Source organism: Heteronotia binoei, chromosome 5, assembly GCF_032191835.1.
Source record: "Heteronotia binoei isolate CCM8104 ecotype False Entrance Well chromosome 5, APGP_CSIRO_Hbin_v1, whole genome shotgun sequence".
NCBI lineage: Eukaryota > Metazoa > Chordata > Lepidosauria > Squamata > Gekkonidae > Heteronotia > Heteronotia binoei.
The window spans coordinates 43,565,577-43,589,813 of NC_083227.1; the positions used below are offsets into that span (position 1 = coordinate 43,565,577).

At 46.5% G+C, this 24,237-nt stretch overlaps 1 protein-coding gene across 2 annotated transcripts in view; it reads right to left on the reverse strand.

Annotated features, from left to right (window-relative positions):
- Window positions 1-3,383: 3,383 nt before the first annotated feature.
- The window catches only part of KLHDC8B (kelch domain containing 8B), a 30,087-nt gene continuing 9,233 nt past the window's right edge, over window positions 3,384-24,237 (reverse strand). The window contains exons 2-6 of one of the 2 annotated variants that reach the window (XM_060239357.1): window positions 20,485-21,316; window positions 8,847-9,011; window positions 7,677-7,901; window positions 7,036-7,137; window positions 3,384-3,616 (exon numbers count right to left, since the gene is read on the reverse strand). In XM_060239357.1, coding sequence (XP_060095340.1) covers window positions 3,420-3,616; window positions 7,036-7,137; window positions 7,677-7,901; window positions 8,847-9,011; window positions 20,485-20,860 — 1,065 coding nt within the window. In that variant the 5' untranslated portion in view covers window positions 20,861-21,316 and the 3' untranslated portion in view covers window positions 3,384-3,419. Of the gene's footprint in view, window positions 3,617-7,035; window positions 7,138-7,676; window positions 7,902-8,846; window positions 9,012-20,484; window positions 21,332-24,237 lie in introns of both variants that reach the window. The other variant, XM_060239356.1, reaches the window with a different exon arrangement.

Consider the following 24,237-nt stretch of genomic DNA (forward strand, 5'->3'; position numbering starts at 1 on the left):
GTTTTTGTCCCGCCCACCCAAAGCTTTCTGTAACTGAGATAGTTAATTTTGTTAGAAAAAAAGCCTGAATTTTCTGTAAGGATGTTTTTGCCAATGGCCACTTCTGTCAGTGGTCAGTTTGCCGTATTGACCTATAGACAATACCATTACTGTACCTTTGTACCTTTCCCTTCTTTGAGATGAGAAGAGAGGGTTCAAGGGGGGCAGGTTAAGGCATTTCAGTCAGGTGGCAAAGAAGCTGGTAAAAGGTGAGATCAAGGGCTCCGGAGAGCCAAAACTGCTGCTGCTCAGTCTTAGAAACTACTTGAGCCTTCAGACAGTCACAAGTGAACTGAAGATTAACTGAACTATACAGAAGTCCCATTTTCTAGTCCACAGAAGAACTGACTGGATGGTGGAGTTGCCTGCATAGTTAAACTCTACTATGCACGTGAATGACCTGAGTTAAACAAGCAGGCATCCTTACTGAAAAAGAAAGCAACTGGACCTCTGCCCAGGTCTTTAACTGTTGTTGCTGGAAATTAGAAACAGGGGAGGTTGTACAGTGAATGCCCATCCTGCATTTTAACACTGTCAGAGACACACCCAATCCTGGGATCTACATCTGTGGGCTGTCTTCGGTGAGCTGCTTTGGTTGAATTATTTCGGAAAAGGAACATTAGGGTTTGTAAGAAATAAATAAAAATAAAATTTACTGCACCACTGGGGGAAGAGGTAATTATGGGGAGGGGCGGGTTTGCAGTAAATGCAAGCCAAGCAACAGTGCTGTTCAGACTCTATCCTCCATGTAGGTGTGTCATACTAGATTACTTCCTGTGCACAATCCACAGTTTCCCTCAAGCAGGAGCTTCTGTTTGTTATGGAGACACTGTGTTTTTCCTCAGCACAAACTGCAAACATGGGTAAAGCAGGGCTTTTTTTGAGCAGTTATCAGGGGGTGTGACCTACTTTGCAAAGAAATTCCTGCTGAGCTTCTACAAAAAAGCTGTGTGAAACAATTGTGATTGTCGGGGGTGTGGCCTAATATGCAAATGAGCTCCTGCTGGGTTTTTTCTTTAAAAAAAGCCCTGGGTAAATGCGATTGTCTTCCCATCAGCCCACCCCAGCTCCGAGGTTGTAATTTGTTGCAATCTTGGAGAGTTGTCTGAATGCAAGTCATCAAGAACAGCCTCTCCTGGGGCCAAATTAGACATACTTGTTTTTAAAGAGTTGGATCTGGGTTCCAAATGCATGTTCCCCACAGCAGCTTCAGGTCACAGTTCTTTTTAAAAAAATAAAGGACAGCCTGTTTGGGCTTGGAATGTCACCCTGGGAGGAAGGAAGGGTGGGCCCCTGGGTTAAGAACATAAGAAGAGTCCTGCTGGATCAGACCAGGGCTCAGGCTAGTCCAGAATCCTGTCTCACTCCAGCTCTGCTAATATGCCAGGAATGGGATAACAGGCTTGCACCCCAAGCTATTTTTGTGCACCAACAAAGTGCTGGGTGACAGGAGTTACTTCTCTGTGCTCTGTGCTAGGCGTATGCTGTGTACATGGAGCATTAAAGATGGGGAAACACCCCCCCCCCCCCGCATTGTTATGGCACAGGAAAGCAGCCAGGAGGAGTGGGGAGGTATGAGACCTTCCTCCTCCAGGCTCTCCTTTATTTTCAAAAAGCCATTTCCCTCAGCTGCCGCATGGCTGAAGGGAACTCAACGCTTTAAAAATGCACATCTCGTTTGGCCCTTGAACAGTGTCTGTGTGTCTACTGATGAGAGACATAAACTGGCTCCCCCCAACACAAGGACTCAGCTCCCCAAGAGAAAAGAGCCAAAATTGGCATCCTAAGCCAAAGCATAAAGGCCTTTATCCAGTTGGCCCGGAAACTCCCTCATAAATAATTCCAGGATGCTCTGAGCCGTTCCCTTTTGGCTCTGTCCTTCTGCTGCACCCAGCATCGCCTGCACCATGGACTGTACCACCATCCCCCCCCCCCTTTTCTCCTGTCCCAAAACATCCCATGCTCCTAGGTTCTGATTCTCATCTGCCCACTACTGCCTCAAGCAGCTTCTCTGGAGAGGCAGCACAGATGTTTTCTCAATAAATACTGCCCTACTCAGATTCCTTGGAAATGGCTACAGCTTTGACTAACCCCTATCTAATTCTTCCACCTTTTGAGATGGGCTGGCTGGTTTCCTTGGGGAAGGCTGGCATGTGCCATCTCACTTAGCTGTGACAAGTCTCTGGCCACCTTTGAATTTTGCAATAATTTCCCAAAAGTCGCATCTGTATGTAAGTGCAGGCAGGACAGAGATGCTGGTCAGAGACCTTCAGCAGACCTCAAATAATAGAGCCCCACATCCCTTCATAACCCAATACCAAGACACAGAAAGATAGGGAGGAAAAAATTCCACCAGTTTTATTGAGATGAGGTGCTACGTCACCTCCTAGGCACTGAGCTAGAGGGCACATTACGTGCTACATGAGACATGGACCGGGTTAGGAACACACCACAAGGCGTCATGGCTACACCCAGCCTTAGAATCAACTCAGCTGTGCAGCATAAGAGACAAACATAAAAATGCTAGCAAGGACAGCTGAAAGCAGCAACCCTAGAGGACCTGCTCTGCTTGGACGGCAGCTCCCTTCACACGCCTTCCCCAGGGCCAGCTGAGGAAATCCCACTGCCCTTTTGCGAGCAAAGGCCAATTCACACAGTCCAACGGGCACGGTGAGAACACGGGCAGAGGGTCATGCACGGTCATGTGATTGTCGACTCCCACTCTTCAGGTCATGCGTCACCCTTTTCTGGCATCTTTAGCATGGTGCATTAAAGGTGAGTTGTTGCAAATATAGCACCATCAACGTACATGGCACTTTACAGAATAGGGGAAGAGAGAGGGAAAGGGTACGACCGTATCCTGGAGAGCGTACAATCTAAAACCCAATCGAAGGGGAGATAACAAAGAGACGGGAGTTGAATCGTGAGCTGGGTGACGAAGTTTACAGTCAATTCTAACCTGAGAAGCACAGCTCTGCCCATTTTCTCGACACCCGTTTGGCACTGTTTCGGAAGTCAAACCGTCATGTGCAGTGAAGAAACCACAGCCAGGCAGCCGGGGTCTTCTGCGCCAGGGGAGTCAGCGCCATTGAGTTTCCCTTGCTCCAGCAGGCAAGAAGAGCAATTTGATGCTTGACCACCTGCCCTGCCTGCAGAACAGACTGCACCAGTCTCCGAGATACTCTATGCTTCTGAGAAGATGAAATGTGTCATTTGGAAAACAGCGAAAGGAAAAGGTCACTGCTGTGGGGGGCTTCCACATGAGTGGCAAAGCGCATGCTCTCCTCCCCACTCCCTCATAATGCACATCCTGTCACTGTCGTCAGGCACTTCAGCCCGCTTGGCTTGGCAGGAGGAGCCCTTCCACCAGGGCTGTTTGTTCAGACCCCATCCCGGAGGCACAGGGCCTCTACTGTGCTGCTGGGGCCTTGAGCCACCCCTCCGATCACAAAGAGCAAGTTGGCAGCCTGCAAGCTCGAGCAGGAACAGCGGCCAGTGGGCATGGAGGGCAGCGGTTCCCATTTCTTCTTTGTCAAGTTAAAACTTTCCACGGAGCACAGAGGACTCGACTGGTTCCCTGCAAAGGAAGAGAAGAGACAGACCCATGAACCAATCAGCAGTCAGCAAGTCCTCTGCTCGAGTCACAGCAGAGGACCCAGGGAACGACTGCTATGGTAATTACAAGAGAACGGTGTGGTGTAGCCAGATTTCAAGCCCGTGCATCTCCTAACATACGCTGCACGGCATGTGCTGCTGCACTAACCAAAGGTTTAATTTTACAGGCTACTACGATGCTCAGAGAAGTCATGGACAGAACTCAGACTCAACTTAGAAACAAGGAAAAGTTGGCCTTTAGCAGGCTTTCTCCACCACTGATGGCTTGGCCAGCACCCCAGCAGAGCCTGCAAGGCTAACAGGGTGTGTGAAATCCAGCAACCCCCCACCCCCACCCCTGGTCCCAAAAGCTGTAGGGCTGCACATTTCAAAGGGCTCTATTATCCTGCTCCGAAGTTGATCTTTTCAGGGGGTTATGCATTTTCACTCTTACATACTATACTTTATGTTTGAATATTGCTAGACATTTGGCTGTTTTTAAGAAAAAGGAAGCTGGATAAAGAGATTGGGTTTAGATGCCTTTTCTACTGAGAGAAGAAATCAATAGAAGCAATCCCCATCCCCCACCTAGATGTATCAAAGATGTAATCTTCCAGGCATTCCAATGTAGACACTTTCATTGTGAAAATGACAGGGAAAGCTAGTCTGTACCTGGGGATGGGTGAGTCACTGACTTCCTTAGCAGGAGGTGTAGAAGAGAGGACTGTAACCTCAGAGTTGTGTGCATGTGTGCGTGCATTCACGGGGAGGGGAGAAAGTCAGTGCGGAAAGAAGCCAGAAAGCCATTCATAATTACCACAAAGAGATGAAGGCACCGTGCATTCTAGAGGAGTCAGGCATTTGAATCACAGAGTTGGAAGGGGCTGTACGGGCCATCTAGCCCAACCCCTTGAGGATCAATCTAGAGCATCCCTGACAAATGTTTGTCTAGCTGCTTCTTAAAGATGCTTGCAGACTGATCCATTGATTAGTTACTATGCATACTTAAATCATAGATGCATCAGCATACGATTAAAAATCTGCATTATTCATGAACACAGTAACTACTGTGTGGTTCTGCCATCAGCAAAGATTACAGGACAAAATGCACGGTGTGGGGAAGGTCAGAAACAAAAATATTATCCACTGCCGTCCTTTTACCACCTGGCCCAAAAGTGGGGAGTCAATCCACATGAAGCTGTCTTCAGTGTAAGTGCACTAAACGAGACACACACAATTTTCACTGGTCAAGGCGGGGGGGGGGTCTATTCAGCTGGGCTTGCTCCCAGGTAAGTGCTCTTAGAATTGTACAGCAAGTCACTTTGGCCCTGTGTTCCCACCCCAATCCCGCCCAGTGTTTCTCCAGTTCTCTCAGACCCCTATATTAATGTGTTTAAAGAACCACTGCAGCAAGGAGAATAGAACTGTTGTGATACTGGATGAAGAAACCCAGGTTAGTGGGGAGGGACAGTGGCTCAGTGGTAGAGCATCTGCTTGGTAAGCAGAAGGTCCCAGGTTCAATCCCTGGCATCTCCAACTAAAAAGGGTTCAGGCAAATAGGCGTGAAAAACCTCAGCTTGAGACCCTGGAGAGCCTCTGCCAGTCTGAGTAGACAATACTGACTTTGATGGACCAAGGGTCTGATTCAGTATAAGGCAGCTTCATATGTTCATATGTTCAGATCCTCAAGCTAGGTGATGCCCTAAGGTAAGCCACTCTGTTTTAGCCTAATTCCTCTCACATTTATTTAAAAAATAGACTCTGCTCTCTTGAATGTAAGATAACCAAAAAGACTGCCACTCTGTAAGAGACCTGCATTTCTAAGGAAAATCTCAAGGTCACTTAAGCTGGGAGCAGATAATACCCATCACACTAATTTCCCTCATTGTCTGACAGGAAGACTAAACTATAGGAAAAAGAGCATTTTTTTCCTTTTCTTCCCTCAACTTTAGACCTGCAATCCTCTATAAATTTGTCTTTCACTCAAGATTAATTATCCTGAAGGAATTCCATAACTTGTTAGCATAGGGCTCATGCTTCAAACTCTACTTTTCTCCATAAGAATTAAATGATTGGGAATGATTTTTCCTCTGAGCCCTATGCTTAGACACCACCATGGATAGAAGCCCCACCTTGTGATACTCTAATTACAACCATGACAGAATGACTGAAGAGACAATATGGCGTAGTGGTTACACTGTAGAGATCTGGGTTCAAATGTTCCTTCTGCCATGAGGGTCATTAGGTGATCTTGGCCTAGTCATTTTCTCAGCTTAACCTACCCTCAGAGGAGGAGGAGGAGGAAGAAGAGGAAGAGGAAGAAGAAGAAGAAGAAGATGATGGTGATGATGATGATGATGATGATATTGGATTTATATCCCGCCCTCCACTCCAAAGAGTCTCAGAGCGGCTGACAATCTCCAGCATGGCTGACATTCAGGTGGGTGGGTAGCCATGCTGGTCTGAAGTAACGGAACAAACTTTGAATCCAGTGACACCTTTAAGACCAACAAAATTAAACTTTATTGGTCTTAAAGGTACCACTGGACTCAGGACTTTGCTCTACCCTCAGGGGGATATTGTAAGGACAAAACAGATGGTATAACCACAATGACAAAATAAAGACATGAAACAGAGAAAGGATTTTAATGCATGCCAATTCTGCATTAAACAAAGATCTCACACAGCAAGCAGTATTCTCAACCGAGATTTTAATATCTAATGAGACTGCAGTGAGTTTCCCCCTCCATGTACTCTTTCCTATTCTGCTGTCCCCCCATCCCCAGACTCAGCATCCATCTTAAAGAAAAACTATCCATAAAGATGGAATTGTAGGGTGAGAAACTGCAAACCGGAGGAAGCAATTGGGTAAAAAGGAACAGCTTTAAGGGATGTCTCTGCAGACCAGCAGCCATACATATGAAGTAGGGCAATCTATTTTAAGGAATTACATTCTAGCTCACAACAGGTTCAGGACTTCTGACCTCTCACTCCCCAAACAAACACACCCCTGAGCTTTTGTACACATTAAGAACATAAGAACATAAGAGAAGCCATGTTGGATCAGGCCAACGGCCCATCAAGTCCAACACTCTGTGTCACACAGTGGCAAAAAATGTTATATACACACATACACTGTGGCTAATAGCCACTGATGGACCTGTGCTCCATATTTTTATCTAAACCCCTCTTGAAGGTGGCTATACTTGTGGCCGCCACCACCTCCTGTGGCAGTGAATTCCACATGTTAATCACCCTTTGGGTGAAGAAGTACTTCCTTTTATCCGTTTTAACCTGTCTGCTCAGCAATTTCATCGAATGCCCACGAGTTCTTGTATTGTGAGAAATTCATTCATATCCCCCACCCTGAAATAACCAATGGACCTGATCTACATCACTTACCGAGACCACCAGCAACCACCACACGTCCACCTAGGCCGCAAGCTACAAAGTCAGCCCTCTTGTCCCTCATGCGGGTGGCCCGGCTCAGCCGACTCCAGGACCCTGAATGGGAAAAGAAGAGGAGGACATTGGGTTTATACCCTACCCTTCACTCGGAGTCTCAGAGCAGCTAACAATCTCTTTCCCTTCCCTTCACCACAACAGACACCCTATGAGGTAGGTGGGGCTGAGAGAGCTCTGAGAGAACGGTCTTGAGAGAACAGCTCTGAGAGAACTGTGAAAGACTCAAGATCACCCAGCTGGCTGCATGTGAAGAAGCTACTGCTCTTAACCATTACACACCACACTGGTTCTTTGGGGTGGGAGGGAGTAGATGTTAGCTTGCCACAAAGGTAGAAGAACAAAGGCAGTGGGAAGAGAGGAGCAAGAATCCTGTGCATTTAGGATGAGTCAAGGCCCCTGCATGGTAATCTTGGCAAGGATATTGCCTTCCCTAAAACAGTGACATGTGTGTGTGCCTTATCAACAAAGGTAGGATATGCTACTGATTGGGCATCCACCTTTCCTACTAAGGAGGGCAAACTTTAGCTAACCTCAGGACTGCCATCGCTCACCCCTCACAGGTACAGGCTGCAGTTTACCTTCCTCCAAGTCAAACACTTCCACAGTGTTGACAAAGTGGGGCCGGGAATAGAAGTTATGGGGGCCGGGCTGCTGCAGTCCTCCCAGGCTGAAGAAGCAGCCGCCAACCATGGCACAGCTGGCAAAGGCACGCCGGCTGGGCACACTGGGGTAGCGCGTCCAGCTCCTCACTTCCAGATCCAGGGCTTCCAAGGCCGTGATGGGCAGCTTCCCCTGCCTTCCTCCTGTGGGAAGAGAAGATTCCCAACATCCTGATTCGCAAACCTGTGGGCTAGGAAGGCAGCCATGCAAGCTAGCTGAGGGCTCAGAGGCTAAGAAGCGAAAGGACCGTTTAGAGACAACTGAACCCTGTGTTTCAAATCCAGAGCAACAAGATGCCTAGAGGGGGGAGAAAAGAAATTGTGCAAACAGCCATTAAATTCACTTTAGCTTCAGGTCTGTTTGTTTAGGAAGATCCATGCAAAGTCAAACAGAGAACGCTAACTCTAAACACATCCAAAACTCTTGACAGCCTATTAGTTTTTGGATTAGCAGACATATGAACCCCATCAATGCTGTCATCAGTGACAGATGGAGTTCACAGTTCCGCTGAGACGCAAGATGACCAACGACCCAAAAGTCAAGCGCAGTTGTGTAGCTGCAACACCCTGGAGTTCCTGTTTCATAAAACCCAGCGCCTGCTGACACAGGATAATGACTTTTTCAATTAACCAAATCTAATTTTAGATTGTATAAACAGGTCCAAGATCAGTCACAAATAGCGTCCCCACCTAGAGTTACACGAAGCCTTTAGGACCCAGTTTGAATAATCCTGCACGCTTGGCTGGCCCTGGACCATCATGGGGTGGCCTGATCAGGGATTGTGGTTCTTTGTTCATCTTCCCTTAACTTATCTTTCTCGCTCTCTCTTTCAGCCTCTGCCTCTCTCAACCCCCCACCCTTGGCCCCCAGCTTCACTTTAAGATTGTACTGTCTCTGTATATAAACTTTGCCATTTCCATACTGTTGGTAATATCTTGCACACCCTTGCAGGCAGAGAATAAACAGCTCCATTCCAGCAAACAGTATTGTCATGGGCACTGGATGGCAGGAAGTTCCTAGACAAGGCACAGCTTTCAGAACTGCACAGATGACAGGGAGCGCATCCTGCCCGAGAACGCTGTCCTTACCCATCACGTAGATCTTGTTTCCATGCAAGAAAGTGGAGGCCCCGTAGCAGGGCGTGGGCATAGAGGGCAGGGACAGCCAGTGATCCTTTGTCGGCTCGTACAGCCGCACCAGCGCTTGAGGAGATGTATCTGAGCCCATCCCACCTAAGGCATAAACTGTACCATCTGGAAGAGAGGAGGGGACAGTCAAGGGGATTGGCACACACAGAGAAAGTACACAAGCAGTTTGCACGTGCCTGCTACCAGATGAAGTCACAAAAATAGTCACTGCCAGGAGCAATCAGGGCAGCCTAATACGCTGCCTCTGACAACAATCAACCCTGGACCCAAAATGAATAAGAAAAATCACAGGAATGTAAGATTCAAAATGTGGAAAATCAGGATTTAGGATCATCCAAACCTCAGAGCTTTTATTGAGCAGGAACGCACAGGGGGGCAGTTCTGGCTGGCTTGGCATTGGGGTATGGCCTAATATGCAAATGATTTCCTGCAGGGCTTTTTCTACAAAAAAAGTCCATGTGTGAAACAATGGTGGTGCCGAGGGTGTGGTCTGATATGCAAATGAGTTCCTGCTGGGATTTTTCTACAAAAAAAGCCCTGCCAAACCTTAAGCCAAGGGCATCAACCTCAGTCAGCGTAGGTGGAGGTGGAAAAGGCTTCTAAGACCCTATAGTTGCTTCAGGGAGTCTGAGGGAACTCTCTCACAAATATGGAATTTCCAGGGCTGGGAAGTCCCATCTGTCAGCTGTACTTGACTCATTCTGCATAATTGCCTTGAGTCCAAGTGAGAGAGGCAGACGATAGATAATATACATAAAAAGTAGTAGCCTTTCATTGGCAAGTGAATCTAACCACTCATGACTGATATTTAAATGCAACTGCAATATGTTATATTGCAATATATGCGATATTTGTGTATAGATCAGTTGGCTTTGGATCCAGAAGTGGGTCATAAAGCCAGGAGAGATAAGGGTAAAAAAAGCAAGCTAGAAGAGGACAATTTAGATGCTTGATAGCAAAATTTGCATTGGCATCTCCATAAAATATTTAGTGGCCATGAAATAATGCCTGTTGCTCAATAATACTGTATATTTATACATGTTAAAAATGAAAGCATAAAAACTTACTCCATGCTAAGTGATCTGGAATTCTAAGATTTTATTTTGGAGGAAAGGAAAGTAGGAAGAGAGTCCCTACCCTGATTCTGCCTTCCTAGGCTATGAGCCTCCAAGGAGCAGGAGAGAATCAGTGAGGGTGTGAGGGGTTAATAGTTCACTTGCAGAGAAACCCAGCTCCCCTCCCCAGTGAGGCACCAGCTGGACTTCATATGCTGCCATCCTCCCAGACTCCCTCCCAGTGGTCCAGCTCATTGAAAATGGGGTGCTGTTAATGTGTATGGACTAGCTCCTTCCTCCTAGGCCCAACTAAATCCTTTAGCTGAATGAACTGCCAGGCTTCTAACAGTGCAATCCTAAGAATACTTTCCTGAAAGTAAGCTGAGTAGGATTCTGAGAAGACCTGGATAAAGTTACTTATGCACAGTCCGGTGGCTGTGGATGGGGAGTCCGTGGCTGCTTCCACTTGGGGACAGAAAAAGAAGAATTGCAGATTTATACCCCGCCCTTCTCTCTGAATCAGAGACTCAGAGCAGCTTACAATCTCCCATATCTTCTCCCCACACAACAGACACCCTGTGAGGTGGGTGGGGCTGAGAGGGCTCTCACAGCAGCTGCCCTTTCAAGGACAACCTCTGCCAGAGCTATGGCTAACCCAAGGCCATTCCAGCAGCTGCAAGTGGAGGAGTGGGGAATCAAACCCGGTTCTCCCAGATAAGAGTCCACACACTTAACCACTACACCAAACTGGCTCTCTCAGCTGAAAAAGCCACAGTAAATGGGATGGCGGTGCACAAGGATAGTGTCCAGGTGCCCTGTCCCTGCTCCAATTGATGTTGGTGTGACCCACCCTCACCCCTTCTAGGGCTGCCAGGTCCAATTCAAGAAATATCTGGGGAATTTGGAGGTGGAGCCAGGAGACATTGGGGGTGGAGCCAGGAGCAAGGGGATCTAAACACCTTCTCTGGTGCGGTGCTGCAGAGGGGCGAGCAAAGTTAGTTTTGCAAAGGGCGCAAAACACTCTAGGGCTGGCTCTAGGAAGGAGAGTGGCAGTGCCAGCAGCAAGCAGACAGGACACAGGGCTACTAAAAAGGGCAACTAGAATGATTAAAGGTTTGGAACACTTTCCTTATGAAGAAAGGTTAAAATGCTTGGGGCTCTTTAGCTTGGAGAAACGTCGACTGCGGGGTGACTTGATAGAGGTTTACAAGATTATGCATGGGATGGAGAAGGTAGAGAAAGAAGTACTTTTCTCCCTTTCTCACAATTCAAGAACTCGTGGGCATTCAATGAAATTGCTGAGCAGTCGAGTTAAAACAGATAAAAGGAAGTACTTCTTCACCCAAAGGGTGATTAACATGTGGAATTCACTTGCACAGGAGGTGGTGGTGGCTACAAGCATAGCCAGCTTGAAGAGGGGATTGGATAAACATGGAGCAGAGGTCCATCTGTGGCTATTAGCCACAGAATATTGTTGGAACTATCTGGGGCAGTGATGCTCTGTATTCTTGGTGCTTGGGGAGGGGGGGCAAAGTGGAAGGGCTTCTAGCCCCAATTGTGAACCTCCTGATGGCACTTGGGTTTTGTTTTGTTTTTGGCCACTGTGTGAGACAGAGTGTTGGACTGGATGGGCCATTGGCCTGATCCAACATGGCTTCTCTTATGTTCTTACGTAATGTTTTTTCTGGCCAATCCCACCTTGTTTGGGACTTCTGCCATAGCAGAGGATCATTTTCTTGCCCTCATATAGATCATAGAATCATAGAATTGGAAGGGACCTCTAGGGTCATCAAGTCCAACCCCCTGCACAATGCAGGAAACTCAAACACCTTCCCCCTAAATTCACAGAATCTTCATTGCTGTCAGATGGCCATCTAGCCTCTATTTAAAAACCTCCGAGGAAGAAGAGCCCACCACCTCCCGAGGAAGCCTGTTCCACTGAGGAATCGCTCTAACTGCCAGGAAGTTCTTCCTAATGTTGAGCCGGAAACTCTGATTTAATTTCAACCCACTGGTTCTGGTCCTACCTTCCAGGGCCACAGAAAACAATTCCACAACATCCTCTATATGACAGCCATTCAAGTACTTGAAGATGGTGATCATATCACCTCTCAGCCGCCTCCTCTCCAGGCTAAACATCCCCAGCTCCTTCAACCTTTCCTCACAGGACTCAGTCTCCAGACCTCTCACCATCTTTGTTGCCCTCCTCTGGACCCGTTCCAGCTTGTCTATATCCTTCTTAAAATATGGTGCCCAAAACTGAACACAATACTCCAGGTGAGGTCTTACCAGAGCAGAGTAAAGCGATACCATCACATCACGTGATCTGGACACTATACTTCTGTTGATACAGCGCAAAATTGCATTTGCCTTTTTAGCCACCGCATCACACTGTTGACTCATGTTCAGCGTATGATCCACTAAGACCCCTAGATCCTTTTTGCAAATATTACTGCTAAGACAAGTTTCCCCCATCCTATAACCATGCATTGGATTTTTCCTACCTAAATGCAGAACTTTACATTAATCCCTGTTAAAATTCATTTGATTGATTTTAGCCCAGTTTTCCAGCCTGTCAAGGTCATCCTGTATCCGGTTTCTGTCTTCTTCTGTGTTTGCAATCCCTCCCAATTTAGTATCATCTGCAAATTTAATAAGCATTCCCTCTATTCCTTCATCCAAATCATTGATAAAGATGTTGAACAAAACAGGTCCCAGGACAGATTCTTGAGGCACTCCACTTGTCACTCCTCTCCAAGAGGATGAGGAACCATTCACAAGCACTCTTTGGGTGCTATCTGTCAACTAGTTACAGATCCACCTAACAGTAACAGGATCCAAACCACATTTTACCAACTTGTCAACAAGGATAGTATGTGAAACCTTATCAAAAGCCTTAATGAAATCAAGATAAACGATGTCTACAGCATTCCCCTGATCCAGCAAGGTAGTTACTTTCTCAAAAAAAGAGATCAGGTTAGTCTGACATGACTTGTTCTTGAGAAACCCACGATGGCTCTTAGTAATCACATCCATTCTTCCTAAATGTTCCAGGACCTACTGTTTGATGATTTGTTCTGAAACTTTTCCAGGTATAGACGTCAAGCTGACGGGTCGGTAGTTACCCGGATCGTCTTTTTTCCCCTTCTTGAAGATGGAGACAACATTCGCCCACCTCCAATCTTCCGGCACCTCTCCTGTTCGCCAAGAATTCTCAAAAATAATAGCCAGAGGCTCAGAAATTACATTCGCAAGCTCTTTTAGAACCCTTCGATGCAATTCATCTGGCCCTGAGGACTTAGTTTCATTTAAAGAAACTAGGTGTTTATGTACTACCCCTATGCTGATCCTAGGTTGGAATTTCATACCCTCCTTATATGTTCTGGTTTTGCCATGTTGAGCATCGTTTCCCTCAGAAGAGAAGACTGAGGAAAAGTAGGAATTGAGCAGTTCCACCCTCTCTTCATTACCTGTTACAATTTCACTTTCTTGCCCTCGCAATGGGCCTACCATGTCCTTGCTCTTTTTCTTACTCTGAACACAAGAAAAGAACAGTAAAATATAAGAAAAGATGCAGTAAAATATAATTCTTTATTAAATATATGCCTGTGTTGGCTAAAGTGTCCCCTTTAATTCAATATCCAAGGGTCACATAGCTCCACTCTGTTCCTAATTAATATTTGTGTATATTCCATGCACTAGTCCTAAATGCATTGTGCCTTGTTGCAACAAGACAAGCATAAGCTCGCCTTATGCTTCTCCGCAGGATGACAAAAAATGAGCAGAACGAGTTTGAACATCTTAAAGAACAAAAGTTTTATTTACTGTATGAGGTTTCATGTGCTAGCACACTTCCTCAGATACAGTGAAACAGAATTCAGCAATTCACATATATAGATGGAGGGTGAGCAGTAAATTAGCACACAACATGCAACATAATGAAGATGTTTATCAGATTCAGGAATAACAAGCTAATTTATATGGTTACCATTTGTTTGGGTTCAATTCCAGATGGGGATATAGTGAAGGAAATCCCTGTGCAAGCACCAGTTGTTTCTGACTCTGGGGTGATGCTGCATCACAACATTTTCACGGCAGACTTTTTATGAGGTGGTTTCCCACTGCCTTCCTCAGTGATCTACACTTTCCCCCCAGCAAGCTGGGTACTCATTTTACTGACCTCGGAAGGATGGAAGGCTCTTTGCTATGGACCTTTACGCAGCTAAGTAAACTCTATAACGCCCACATGAGTCGTTCACATCACATATGAAGCTAGAAAGGATGTTTTGTGAAGGGGTTTAACGTTACATTCTTTGTGTATGTTAAATAATAGGCCTAACCCCTTGGGTGAAATAAACCCTTGTGTTCTGAATGAGGTCAGGTGAGAAATCCCAGTAGCTCCATCGCACCCCGCAGAGCCTGGTGCCTTCTTCCTTTCGGCCGAACTAGGAAGAAGAGCCCAAGAGCCCTTGAGACAAGACAAGAGGAGCCAGGGGGTGGTTTAAGGATCGGAAGCTGGCGGAGTTCTTATTCAGTGACACCATCAAAAAGTATTAGCAGAACGATCTCTTCTTCACAGATATTACGAGTCCCCGATGTTAAATAATCCAGTCGGCAACTGGCTGATAGTGTTTCAGGATGGATTTATCCCAGCAGTAAAGCTCCCCAGTTAATCCCATTTACCAAGCTACCCCTGGGGTGCCAGTAGAAGGAGTGCAGCAAGGGTACCCTAAAGGCTGTTAGGTGGTGACCAATGTTCCCTCTAAGCTGAATTAGCGTGAGCTAGCTCACAGATTTTTAGCCTCCAGCTCACACATTTTTGTCTTAGCTCAAGAAGGATGACCCCAGAGCACACTAACTTATGCAGTGACTCACAACTTTAATGCCAGTAGCTCGCAAAGTAGAATTTTTTCTCACAAGACTCTGCAGCTTAGAGGGAACATTTGTGGTGGCATCCCCCCAGTAGCCGCACCAGCCCTGAACATGGCCTCATTTCCCACATTCTACCTGCATCTACAACAGGTGTCTTCTTCCTCGTGCTGGCTGACACCCCCACGCAAACACTTCAAAACAAATGCCAACCCCCCCAGTCTTACTGCCATTTGACAGGTCCCCACTACCTGTCATTCCAGATGTGGCTCCCACCCCTCCCTCTGCAACGTACTCCACAATGAACAACAGAGGCAATCACATCTAATTATACTCGCCGCATTGTATCCCTGGAGATGCCATGGCAACCCAGCCACGCTGCCAAGTGTGGCTTCCAGCACAGCCTGCCCACCGCTCTGCAAACTGCAAGTGGGGACTCAAAGGCTTCCCTCCCCCCAAGGTGGAACGGGGGCCAGCCGCAACAGTGGCTCCACAGGAACGCTACCCCTTGGCCCGCAGGCGGCCTCTCTCTTCCAGCACCCCTCTGGTTAACACTGGACTGGACTGACCAAACCCAGCAGCAACTGGGAGATGCGGTATCAGGACCATTGTCCAGCACAGTACCTCAGAAGCATGAAGGACTTGTTGCCCAATTCTAAAAGCCTTATATTTAGCCTTTTCACTCCAGTCACGCCAGGGGAAACCGCTCTGAGCTTTCTGTGCCCTCCACTGCCGCCATGCATGCCCTCAGCACTCTGGGAAAACTCCCCTTATTTCCAGAGCAGCTTAGAAAACCAGGTAGCAATGCAAAAGCTCAACTTATTCCAGCAATTAGCATAACAAAGAGAAAATTGGATCCGTGTATGTAATAAATATTTTTCCCCAAAGTGTACCAAAAGATCACTTCAGTTGACATTAAGGGCTCTTACAGTGCAATTAAATACTGTATAATTAAGGTGAATGGCGAGATGAAACCAATAAATTATTTACTGCTGCTTTGTATTGGCCAAGTCACCTATGTGTAACCTTCCCCCTGGGACACTCCATACTGGCAGCTGAAATATTTATTCTACAGACTGTGGATTGTGAAACAAGGCTGTCATGACTAAACAAGGTAAAAACTGACACACACATCATTCCCCCCACCACTACCCTGTTCTATTATCCTTGCCAAGTCCTTCTGCTCTTCATTGGAGCGATGTTTCCTACCCAAATCAATGTTCTCTTTTTCTATAGGCTGGCTAAATTGCCTAGAACTGTTAATACAGCCACCCTCAACGATGATGGAGTGCAGTATGTTATAAATAAATTTTAAAAAACAGTGGCCCTTTCAGAGTGTGGCTGCTGCATTTTTGAATGATGAACTTCTCTGCTGGTAGGATCTATAGATATGGACTGTCTGGTTGTGATGTAAAAATTATTGAACAGAGGACGAAGAAAATCAATGTTTCTACCCACAAAGAAAAGCCTCAGATCAATGGCAGGGCAATTGCTTTGCATGTATTAAGGCTCGGGGTCAATGATCAATATCTCTGGTTTAAAATTTCTTTGGGGTGGGGGTTGCTCCCATCTTTATTTATGTTTTTAATCTCGATTAACTGGTACTCTATCATTAAGAGCTGGGTAACATTTAAAGTCAGTTTGTCTGACTACCCTTAGTTATCCACCTATATTTTTATCCTGTCCTTTGGTATAGTGCTCAGAATATTGGACTAGGACAGGAGTGGCCAAGCTGCTGCTCGGGAGCCACATGTGGCTCTTTCACATATATTGTGTGGCTCTCGAAGCCCCCACTGCCCCATTGGCCAGCTTGGAGAAGGCATTTCTCTCTTAAAATCAAGCCAAGCCAAGCTAGCCAGCGGCTTGGAGAATGCATTAAAGTTGTTTTCTTTCCACCTCTATTTGCCTGCCTTCCTTCCAGCTCTCAAACATCTGACATTTATTATATGTGGCTCTTACATTAAGTGAACATCTGACATTTATTATATGTGGCTCTTACATTAAGTGAACATCTGACATTTATTATATGTGGCTCTTACATTAAGTGAGTTTGGCCACCCCTGGACTAGGTTGTTTGAACCCCTGTTCTACCATGAAAGCTTGCTGGGTAACTTTAGTCTAGTCCAGCCATTCTCTCCAAGACTAACCTACCTCACAAGGTTGTTATGAGGGCAGAATAGAGAAGAGGAGAATGGTGTAAGCTGCTTTGAGTCCTCATGGAAAAGCAAGGTGGGATAAAGGAACTAAATAAATAAACAAAATAACCTTGTGAGGTAAGTTAGGCTGAGACAGAGGCCTCTGTGAAATGGCTCTTAGGTAGCTGAGATTGTTTGGCCAACCTCACTCTGAATGACATGCTAAGAGTCAATCCACATAATAAGAAAACCTGATCTGAGAAAAAACAATTCTCATTTTGCTTTCACTTAAAACGGCTGTGAAAATAGGCTGGAAAACATCATTGCTGGAGATTTCTCCAGGAGTCGCCCCTTCCTCAAACCTAAGTGTGCGTATGCATCTGTGAACTGAGGGAGACAGACAGTGAAAAGGATTTCCAGGAGCAGGGACTTGGGTTTGGTTTCCAGCATAACTCCTTGCCCTACCTCACCAGGAGGAAGAGCAAGGTGTTGCGTCAACGTGATTCACTTGCAGACTTTCCTGACCAGGAGTACACACAGTCCTGAATTAAGACAGCTCCCTCCTTCCGTGGTAGCTGGGCACTCAGCCAGTCAGAATCATCTTTAAGTTAATGCATTTGACTTCCAGACTAGATCTCATGCTATTACTCTGGAGGGGGGGGGGGACTGCCACTCGTTTTCCCATGTACAAACGAAGTTACAACCCCTGTGATTCCAAATGCAATAAAATGGGATCTGAGCCACCTTTGCAGTCTTGTGGGCAATTATACTTTTGTGTGAAAAGGAGACATTCAGAGCCCCTTCCCCCTGAGCCTAACCAACCTAACAAGGTTGGTGTGTGGGTAGGAGACCATGAAGAAAGTTGCAGATCTGTAGTGTCAATTTAAGTTTAATGAAACTGCATTTTAAAAAGAGTAAAGAAATGATATGAAATTTTAGTCATGCTGACAAAAGCATCAACCAATTACAGTGGGAAGGGGCTGTGGCTCAGTGGCAGAGCACTGTTTGATGGCATGCAGAAGGTCCCAGGTTCAACCCCCAACATCTCCAGCTAAAAAAAGGTGTCAGGTGATGCGAAAGACCTCAGCCTGAGACCCTAGAGAGCAGCTGGCCAGCCAGAGTAGACAGTACTGGACAATACAAAGGCCTGACTCAGTTTGGTGTAGTGGTTAAGTGTGTGGACTCTTATCTGGGAGAACCGGGTTTGATTCCCCACTCCTCCACTTGCACCTGCTGGAATGGCCTTGGGTCAGCCATAGCTCTGGCAGAGGTTGTCCTTGAAAGGGCAGCTGCTGTGAGAGCCCTCTCCAGCCCCACCCACCTCACAGGGTGTCTGTTGTGGGGGAGGAAGGTAAAGGAGATTGTGAGCCGCTCTGAGACTCTTCGGAGTGGAGGGCGGGATATAAATCCAATATCATCATCTTCTTCTTCTTCTATAAGGCACACCTTCATGTGCTCGTGTGAATAATTTCAGTAAGGTCAGATTTTAATAGCAAAATAAACAGGCAGATTTTACAAGCCTTTTTCTTTTCATTACTACCTGAAATATTAGGGGAGGGACGGTGGCTCATTGGTAGAGAAACTACTTGTTAAACAGAAGGTCCCAGGTTCAATTCCCGGCATCTTCAACTAAAAAGGGTCCAGGCAAATAGCTTGAGACCCTGGAGAGCCGCTGCCAGTCTGAGTAGACAATACTGACTTTGATGGACTGAGGGCCTAATTCCGTATAAGGCAGGTTCATATGTTCATATTACCTATTGCCTACTATGTTAATACAATTGACTTTTAAAAAATCAGGTAGATTGATAATGTTTACATTCAAATTTTCAGAAATCAAATCATTAGCTATTTACACTCTATCAGATAAGGCTTTTGAATCTACTCCCAATGGTATGAATCACTGTAGTTAAAAAAAGAAAAAATGAGAGGGAGGGAGCAAAGCCTAGAATTCAAAGACTGCAGCAGAGAGTGGAGAGGAACAACATATCAAAAATGGAGATCAGATACCCTGAAAGTGTGTCATGCTTTCTGCAACAATTTACTATCAGCAAAAACCCAACACTGTCAACTGCATGAGCCAACAGTATATTACTGGCGCAGGTCAATGTCTTTCCAGGTTACTACTGCACGCTCTGCAACATGTTCACAGCCCTACAGGAAACACCTACTTGCCAGTTTGCTCAGGCATACTTTTCTGACTTTATTTGTGGCCAAAAAGAAATAATAATAATAAAAGCCATGCCACAGCATTTGTAGTGTCCACTTGCTCACCTGAAAGCAACTTCCATACACCACAGGTGATTGGGCAAATGGCTACTTACCTCTTTAAGCCTCAAAGATAGATATGTAACTCTGCACAGGATTACACGAAGACCCAAATCTTAGATCCAAGTTAAACATGATGCTGGAGGAGCAAGAAGAGCTTACCCAATGTAGCACTGTTTATGTCCATATTGCACACTGTTAAACCAGCCTGTTTGCACATCAGGGGATTCACAGCTCAGGAAGATACAATGCTGGTGTGGTAATAGTACAAATGCAGGGGCTGAAAGAGACACCATGGGCATACAAATGCCACACAGGCAAGCTTCTTTTGCTTGATTCCCACATTACAAGTGGAAATCATCTTCTTTAAAAGAAGTGCTTGAGTTTACTTTTATCCTGCCTTTCCTCTGAGGAATTCAGTGCAGCACACTTGTTTTTTCCTTCCCCCTCTTCCATTTTATCCCTACAGCAACTGTGAGAGTGTGTGACCAGCCCGAGGTCATCTAGCAAACTTCATGGCAGGGTGGAGATTTGAACCTGGTCTTTCTGTGGGAGTTGCAATTAATTTTTATTTTAAAATCTCTATACCACATGAGTTCTGCGTAGGACTAACAATCATTCTCCTTAAAATACTGTGAGATTCTAACCCAACATCACTGTAAACCATGGTGGCAAGCAATGTTCCCTCAAAGCTGAGTTAGTGTGAGCTAGCTCACAGTTTTTAGCCTCCAGCTCACACATTTTTGTCTTAGCTCAGGAAAAATGGCCTCAGAGCAAACTAATTTATGCAGTAGCTCACAACTTTAATGCCAGTAGCTCACAAAGTACAATTTTTGCTCACAAGACTCCACAGCTTAGAGGGAACACTGGTGGCAAGTGCTGTTAAGTTGTAGCTAACTTAAGGTGAGCCCTTAGGGTTTCCAAGGCAAGACATGAACAGAGGTGGTTTGCTATTGTCGGCCTCTATGTAGCAACCCTGGACTTTCTTGGTGGTCTCCCATCCAAGTACTATCCAGGGCTGACCATCCATAATTATATCCCGCAAGCAGGCTCAGGGCAGCTGACAACAGTAAAACAACGAAGTTAAAATAACATCATAAAAACAGACATTACAAAACGGGAGCAGCACAGTAAACAATCTTACAGACATAGGCAGCAAAACCACCCAACAGCATATTGCTTCTGAGATCTAACGCGATCAGGCAAGCCTGGACCACCCAAACAACTTGTACAGTAGATCCCTACCTACCTTACCTTTCTCAACTGCAGAGATGCCCATGGAAGCCTGTGCAAGGTCCGCTTTCTTCTCCCACTTGCCTTCGTCCACGTTGTAGACTTCAACTGACGCCAGAGGGCTCTGTGTAGAGTCCACCCCTCCAATCACCATCAGTTGCTTGCCCAGCATTGCTGTGGCTGCCCCTGCCCGAGGTGTAGGCATAGGCGGCAGTGAAAGCCACTTCTGGGAAACGATATCCAACATTTCCACAGTGTCCAGGGGAAATGCCTGCTGACTGCAGCCCCCCACCACAAAGAGGTGCCCGTCCTGATAGGCTGGGCTGCAGTACACGCAACAAGTGGGCAGCGGGGGGAAAGTCTCCCAGAAGAAGGATTTGGCATTGGCAGCTTCCATTTTGCCCCACGGCCGGGCATCTCAGGAGGCAGACATGGTAACAGTCCCTGTATAGACTTGGCGTCTTGGCCTGGTAGTCTTCCACGCCGTCCTGTGGGGATCCGGAGGGACAGGCCTGAGAGAAGCAGGAGGTCCTACTTCCTCTGCCGCTGAAACTCCACATCTACGAGGCATGGGTGGAAAAAGAAGCTGATAAAACTGCCGGAAAAGTCCAGGATGTGCTGAAGGAGCCAGTGAGTGGTACCAAGATGCCCGAGGGATGCTGGTTTCAGCAGGAAGGGAACCATTCCTACCCAGAATGCCTAGGGCTGTATCGAAGGTCTCTCTGGATGCCCAGGCCAGGCCTCAAATGTTGGGAGCTCAGCATCAAGTATCAGCCAGTTTTGGGCCGCAGGGTGCTCACAGAAAGCCCTCTTCCAGTTTGTGCCTCTCAGGTCTTTCTACTGATGAGAGGTCCTGCTGCTGGGAAGTCTTCAAGGGAAAGGGCAGGGAAGAGAGAAAGAGAAAGCAGAAAAGAGGGAATAATATTACTCATGATTGCCATTAGAAGCATTTAAGGCAGGGGTGGCCAACGGTAGCCCTCCAGATGTTTATTGCCTACAACTCCCATCAGCCCCAGTCAGCATGGCCAATGGCTGGGGCTGATGGGAGTTGTAGGCAAAAAACATCTGGAGAGCTACCGTTGGCCACCCCTGATTTAAGGCATTTGGCTGACGAGAACAACAGGTCATGCTGGATTACAGGAAGCCTCTCCTAAATTGTCCATCAGACCTCATGCTGCCCTTTATGTTCAGGCAACAATCCCAGATTCATCAACTGGAGAAGGCTTCAGGCAGCCTGAGCTTCAGACTAGAACTAACCACATTCGGCATCAACTCTGCATGTCACACAGATTGAAGCTGAAAAACACAGCCTGCATCTGGCCCACCGAGGCCTTCCCCACAGAACCCGCTTGCCCATGACTGGCCCAGCACTGATAAAGGGAAGCGTCAGGGGAGCTGGTACAGGCTGGATCCAGTCAAGGTCAGCATCTTGTTTCTGCGGTCAACCAAGTGCCCTAGAAAGTCCACAAGCAGAGGGACCACCAAGGGCAAAGCCATACTTGGACCTTGTCCAGGGGTGGAATTCTAGCAGGAGCTCCTTTGCATATTAGGGCACACACCCCTGATGTAGCCAATCCTCCAAGAATTCCACCCCTGACCTTGTCAAATGGCATTCAGAGAGGTATATGGCCTCTGAATGTGGAGGTTCTATTTATCTATCAGGCTAAAAGCCATTGAGGGACCCATCCCCCAGGAATGGGTTTGATTCCCTTTGAAAGCTACGTGAACTAGCAGCAGCATTTATTTATTTAGAAGATGCATATGGTGCATCTCCAGGTGGCTGCATCCAGTGGCAGTGAGTTCCATTAAGTTAATCATGCATCACAGAGGGGCGGGGGGATACAATCATGGGTCCTCCATAACGCTGCCCAGAGAAAAAACTGTTTCCAGCTCCTTGTTGGTGCTTACCCCAAGATCAGGTAACATAAGCCAGTTACCATTTTCTTCAACTTTGTGTATAGACAAAAGGTGGTTAAACTGGATGCTTAAAGGACACAGCCCCACTGCAAAGAAATTCAGGCTGCCTTATACTGTCAGACCTTTGGTCTATCAAGATCCATGTCGTGTTTTCTTTTTTGGTGTTTTTGTAATTGTGGTTGTGTGCACCTAGAAGTCATGGTGATCTTTGGTGACTGACCCCTACTGGTGGGCCTGGAGGATATTCAGAGAGGTGGCAGAATAAAGCCTGCCCCTGTCCCCCCCGACTCCTGGTCTTCCAAGGAGGTCTCTCATCCAAGTACTTGCCAGCGTTGACCCTGCTTAACTTTTAAGATCTGATGAGACCAAGCTTGCCTGCGCTATCCAGGTCAGGGCTAAGATCCATATTGTGTTTTCTGACCAGCAGATGCTCTTGGGTGCAATCCTTCACATGACCTCCTCCCTAATCATTTTAACTGGAGATGATGGGATTGAAGCCGAGACTTTGTGCATGCCAAGCAGAGGTTCTACCACTGAGCCGCAGTCCCTCCAAGTAGAACCTAAGGGATGAAGGAAGCTGCTTCACTCATTCTGCAAAGTTCCCAGAAGTTTTAAGAGCAGCAGTCAAATTAAGGCCAGCCTACTAACTCCAGAAAGCAATACCAACTGCTGGTACCCTGGGTCATGCACTAGGATGGCCTTTGTCAAACAGATCACAGACACCTCAATGGGACTCAATAGGCCCACAAAGGAGGAAGACAAAGCATCGTGGAGCTCTAAGAGACTGTGAACTGTGCTTAAGAGGAGAGACTACTCCAAAACACATTTCCTGCCAAGCTGCAACAGCAAGGAAGCTCAGCAGAAGATACAGTGAGAGTCAGGAGGAGGCCAGGCCAGCCCTAAGTCCCTGCTCCCTTCCCACAGACTGCATTTGCTCAGTAGTAGCCTGGGAAGGCAACCTAAGTGAAACCTGGACTGCATCCAAACATGGTTGCACTACTGTATTATAGCAGTCATTCACTGTAGTGACAGTGCAAAGTCCACTGATGCATGCATGCAGCTCTGTTAACTATGTGCCAAGAAAGCTCTCCCCTTCCAAATATGACCAACAAGCTGCAGTTTTAACTGCGGCTGCAGCAGATAATCAGCCTTCCACTGCATGAAGCTATCTTTTTTAATGTCCCCCAAATGCAACATAAACACCACAATCTTTGGCTACAAGGAAGTGTGAGCCAGCTGCTTCCAGCATGACAAAGACAAAGAGTCACTAACACATCACACAGGAATTTAGACTCAGGGAACATTTTTTCTTAATAAGCTCATTTCAAAGTGTTACAGGCACTGTGGCTATTATCTCAGAAATCAGACAGTAATGAACTGATAGGAGGCAAATGTCAAAGGGGTGGAGGCCTTCTGCAGATCCCACATTTTAGCAGCACCTTCCAGGGTTACATTCCTGTAAGGCAGAACTGATCCCAGCAACAGCTCCACCACTTGAGAGATCAAAAAAGTATCACATAACTCTTTAGTGCTTCTAATGCATGCACAGGACCCATGCAGTGATTCAGAAGAGACTGCAACTTGCGGCTGAAGGGGCTCTTAGTATGTCCTGCATGTAGAAAGTTGTGTTCATGCAGAGAACAATACAGAGTAGGTACAATGACAAGCAAATATACAACTCTCTTCAGCCCAAATTAAGTCTTCACTTTGAACCCCTCAGAATGAGCTGGAATGTCCATGTTAAAACTTGATAAGTATAGCACTAGACAGACTTGCAGGTGTGAAACCAGTCTCTAAAAACCACTTGGGAGAGCTTTCACACCTAAAAAACAAAAAGCAATTCACACACCCAATTTC